Raw genomic sequence first — 4,157 nt, 5'->3', positions numbered from 1 at the left:
ACAAATCTCTGTAGGCTTCTGTAAGTTTTTTTTTCTTTTTTCTTTACTTTTGCAATCTGTTGCATCACATTTGCTCCGAGGCGCGTACATATTTGCATACATACACTCACGCACAAACACACCGGTACGCGGTGCTACTCATCATTTGTACAGTCTTTGTTTCCTACAGATTGTTTGAGTTCCTTCTACAAACTCCCTTACATTTGTTTTTTATTTCATTCCAACTGTTTGTTTAGTTTGGCACATTTTGCAATTTCCTCCCCTCAAACCTTCCTGTTTTTCTTCTTCTTCTTTTTCTCTGCTATGTCATTTTCACATTTGGAGTAATGCAGCACCTCCTCCTTACTGGACTCTCCCCCTTGGCACCGAGGCTTTTAATGAAAGGCCTAACAAGCCCCCTAATGAAGCCCTACGCAAACTTACACTCATTAACGACGCGGCCTTTGCAGTTGTTTGAACAGTGGTGATATTAATAAGCAAGAGTGATGAAATAAGTATTCACACACAAAATCACAGGGGTGTGCTCGGTGACGGCAATGGCATTGGACGGTGGGATCAAAGCTTGCGAGCAGGCTGGGAAAGTTTGGAGAGGAAAGCTGTTGTTTGGTGTCTCGTTTCACGTAGCCCGGGGGCAGATGGAAGGAGAGTAGTCGCTAAAGTGAAAGAGCTTGCATGAGTGTGTGTGTGTAAGAAGAGAGAGAAAAACAGAGGCAGCGACAGATAATGCCGTCAGTCCAACGGCTCCCTCCCTCCCAGCCAGCCTTAGTAATCGCCCCAGGAGGGGAAGAGGGTAGAGCGGAAGAACAGAGGAGGGGAGACGCTCCAGTTTGGACTCTTTCTTGTCCTCTGTTCACTTTTTACTCTGCCCACCTCCCCTCCATCCTCCTCCTCTTCTCTGTCCTCTGGTACAATACTCTGGCTGTGGTCACCAAAGCTGGGTGTAATGTGGGTTAAAGGCTTGTCTGCCAGCACTCAGAGGAATAAACAGAGCCTCTTTGTCGGGGAAAACTTAAAAAAAAAAAGTAAAAGAAGCAAAAAAAACCTGCTACTGTTTACGACCCAGCTATAGAGGAGGAGGGTGGGAAGGGGAGCAGATTTAGTTGGAATATGTGTGAATCATAGGCATTTGGGGAGTTGCATGAGGGGGAGGGGGAGAGTGGACAGAAGTGTGAGTGACGAAGATGCAGAGAGAGAGAGAGAGAGAGAGAGAGCTCCACAGAGGGGGAGTTGGAGAAAGAGAGATGGGGGTGAGCTCATGTTTTTGTTATTATTATCGTGCACTTGCGTTGAGCCATCTATCTGCCTAGATTAGCCGTGCCATGACATCATTGTTTTTGTTTCATCTCAGACTCTTTGCCTGGTGTTGGAAAACTTGGTACTTTCTCAGAGGTTCACACACCCACAGCTCCATCTGTAACACACGTTACCACTTTTTAACCATAATCAAAGAAAAAGCTGCAAACCTACAAACATAATGTTAAAGTCACAGATACGTTCTCATTTTTCTATTGCATGATGGGCAACAGTAGAGAAGCTGCAGAGAGGTGGGTTAAACTACGACCCTGCTTCCTGATCTGCAACCTGTGCTTTCAGGGTTTAGGAGGACTAATAAATGTGGCCAGATTGCTAAAAAGAAAAACTGCACCACCCACAATAGGATGGATGCCGTGTCTCCGAGTCAGACCAGGTGTTCCCCAAAAAGTTAGCCAATTATCAGTGTAGCCAACATCATTTTCAGGACACCACATAGACAACCAGCGGTTGAATGACGACATGCGGATAAACATGTCATCACTGGTCAGATCAGGGAGGAGAAGCAGGAAAAATGGCAAATTTCCGCACCAAACTGACACAACTTTTAGTAACCTCCGATTGGTGTAACTGGATGTCATTACTGCCTGCGTGAATAGCAATCTTACTGTATTTAACCTTATCCTTAGCCAGCAGTTTCAGGTAGGAATTGAGGTTGTCCGTTCTGGCCCCTGGCAAACATTTGGCTAAGGCCCCTGGTGTCTCTAATGCCACGTTTCTGAATATGGAGCTGCGAATTACCTGAGGGGCTTTCCAGTGGGTGTGTCTCTAAGCAGGGAAATTGGTTTGGAATGTGGAGGGGTTGGTGGTGACCAGTTGGTTAAGATCTATGACTATACTTTCTGCGTAACGTCACTCAGTCACCTGGCTGCTCAAGAACTGTTGGAGGACGACTACGCGGATATGTCCCTGGTCTCATTGGCTCCCGGCTGTTAACTAGAGGGCCTAGTCTAACTTCTGGATGTTTTACAGCCAAAAGCCGAGACTCTAACTCCGACAAACTCACTTTCAAAGCTACAACTAAAGGAGGTAGAGGAATAACTAAAAACAGAGAACAGGAGAGGGAGATTTAGAAAGTTGGAAAAGAGAGGAGAGAGACAGACAAGCCATAGCATAGCCAAGCAAGCACTAGCTTAGTTTAGCTACCCCTTACTATGAGAAATAAAACTGTGTGAGGTGCCCAGTAGAAAAGTGCAGCAGTTGAAGCTGTGTTTGAAAGTGCTTCTGGACAGTTAGAGTAACTTAAGGATATCAGCAGAACCACAGACCGTAGGTCAGCTGTTAGAAAAAGGTGAAAAGGCTCCAGAAGGCAAAGCTTGAAGTCCATAGCTAATTCCAACTAAATATCTGAGAAATACCTTTAAAAACTATTGTCTGATAGAGCTTAAACTCCATATTTTTTGTTAGGGGAAACACTTTGGTCTAAATTTTCAATGCTAGCATAGACATACGAGGAGAGGAACTGTAATTACAGTAAAACGTGGTGTTGACTCAGGCGGAATTTATAAGCCTTGCTCTATCACATAAAACCCCCTCTTAAATACATTAAAGTTTGTGGTTGTGAGGTGACAAGTTGTAAAAAAAAAAAGATAGTTCAGGTTGTATGAAAACCTTTTCAAGGGGCTATGAGTTTGCACGCTAAGGCGGCTGCAACCTGTGAATAACCTTGGCAACGGCAGGAGGAAGGCTGGGAGGAGCACACTGGGAAAGTTCAGGAGGTCCCACATTAGAGGAAACAAACAAAGCAACATCATTTCCACATGCAGACACACATGAGAGACACCACTGGTAATAAATGAACATTTGGGAACAGCGTGCCTTAAGATAAGGCCGTGTGTGATAACATATGAGCTCATATCCAGGTGGCTGTCTTGGACCATGGCTCCAATGAAGTGCATAAACACATAACACAGCTGCTGTGTCCATCCCTAGACAAAATGAGCCTCTAACTAAGGTTAGGATTTATTTTTATAGCAGCTCATAATTCAGTCTAAATACAATTAAGGAAAATGAGGTTACTTGCTGCTTCATTCATGCCATGCGGAGCAATACGACAATAATCCTCTTGGCTTAAAAAGTCTTAAGCAGTGGTTTTATATTTATAGGGATAACTCACTTGTCACATTTATCCTCTTCTACCTCTCATTACCTTCAGGCACTTGAATAATGAGCACGCCCTCGATGACCGCAGCACTGCTCAATGCAGAGTCCAGATGCAGGTGGTTCAGCAACTGGAGATACAGGTGGGTCACAAACCAACAGAGCTGACATTACAGACATTACAAACAGGCATGGAGGCCTTGTTTTTTGTAGACGCTCGCAAACAGCGTCTTGAGGGCCGTTCTGGCGCGTCGGCGGTGGAAACTTGTCTTTGGCGGGGCAGAGTTTATGGAGAGCAGCGGAGCTTGTAATTTAAAAGGAGCAGTCAGCGAGGAAGCTGCCATCGCCGCTCCAATTATAAAGCTGCTCTGGTCACCAGCGTAAGGGGGAAGAGAAAAGACGTGGAGTGAGACGTGGAGGACCCGGCTGAGAGGAGATCTTCTGTTTAGAAATGTTGGAATAACGCTCCAGAAAATAATGATCTAAATAATACTGACTGATGTTTTCTAAGACCGAGGCCATTATTTTAAATCCATCTAACCCCAATATGTGCTGCCAATATGAGCCAATACTTTGGGTCCATATTATTTCTTCTAGCTTCATTTGCATGATTAAAATGACAAGAAATTTTAACTAATCTTAATTTAAACAACAAAGAAACATTTACAAAAAAATGAAATGGCACACTAAGAATGGATGGTAAATGGAAAGCATCCTTCATCACTAATGGATGAGACAAACAAATA

General features: G+C 44.2%; 1 protein-coding gene across 3 annotated transcripts in view; it reads left to right on the top strand.

Annotated features, from left to right (window-relative positions):
- foxp4 (forkhead box P4) overlaps positions 1–4,157 on the top strand; it is a 138,062-nt gene that overhangs the window by 116,159 nt on the left and 17,746 nt on the right. For all 3 annotated transcript variants that reach the window (XM_015372452.1, XM_015372451.1, XM_015372450.1), the window contains one exon: positions 3,467–3,554. In XM_015372452.1, coding sequence (XP_015227938.1) covers positions 3,467–3,554 — 88 coding nt within the window. The remainder of the gene's footprint in view (positions 1–3,466; positions 3,555–4,157) is intronic.

The sequence above is a fragment of the Cyprinodon variegatus genome, unplaced genomic scaffold (assembly GCF_000732505.1).
Source record: "Cyprinodon variegatus isolate N-32 unplaced genomic scaffold, C_variegatus-1.0 Scaffold72, whole genome shotgun sequence".
Taxonomy (NCBI): domain Eukaryota; kingdom Metazoa; phylum Chordata; class Actinopteri; order Cyprinodontiformes; family Cyprinodontidae; genus Cyprinodon; species Cyprinodon variegatus.
The sequence above is the reverse complement of the archived record's forward strand: the minus strand, read 5'-3'. Positions and strand labels throughout refer to the sequence as shown.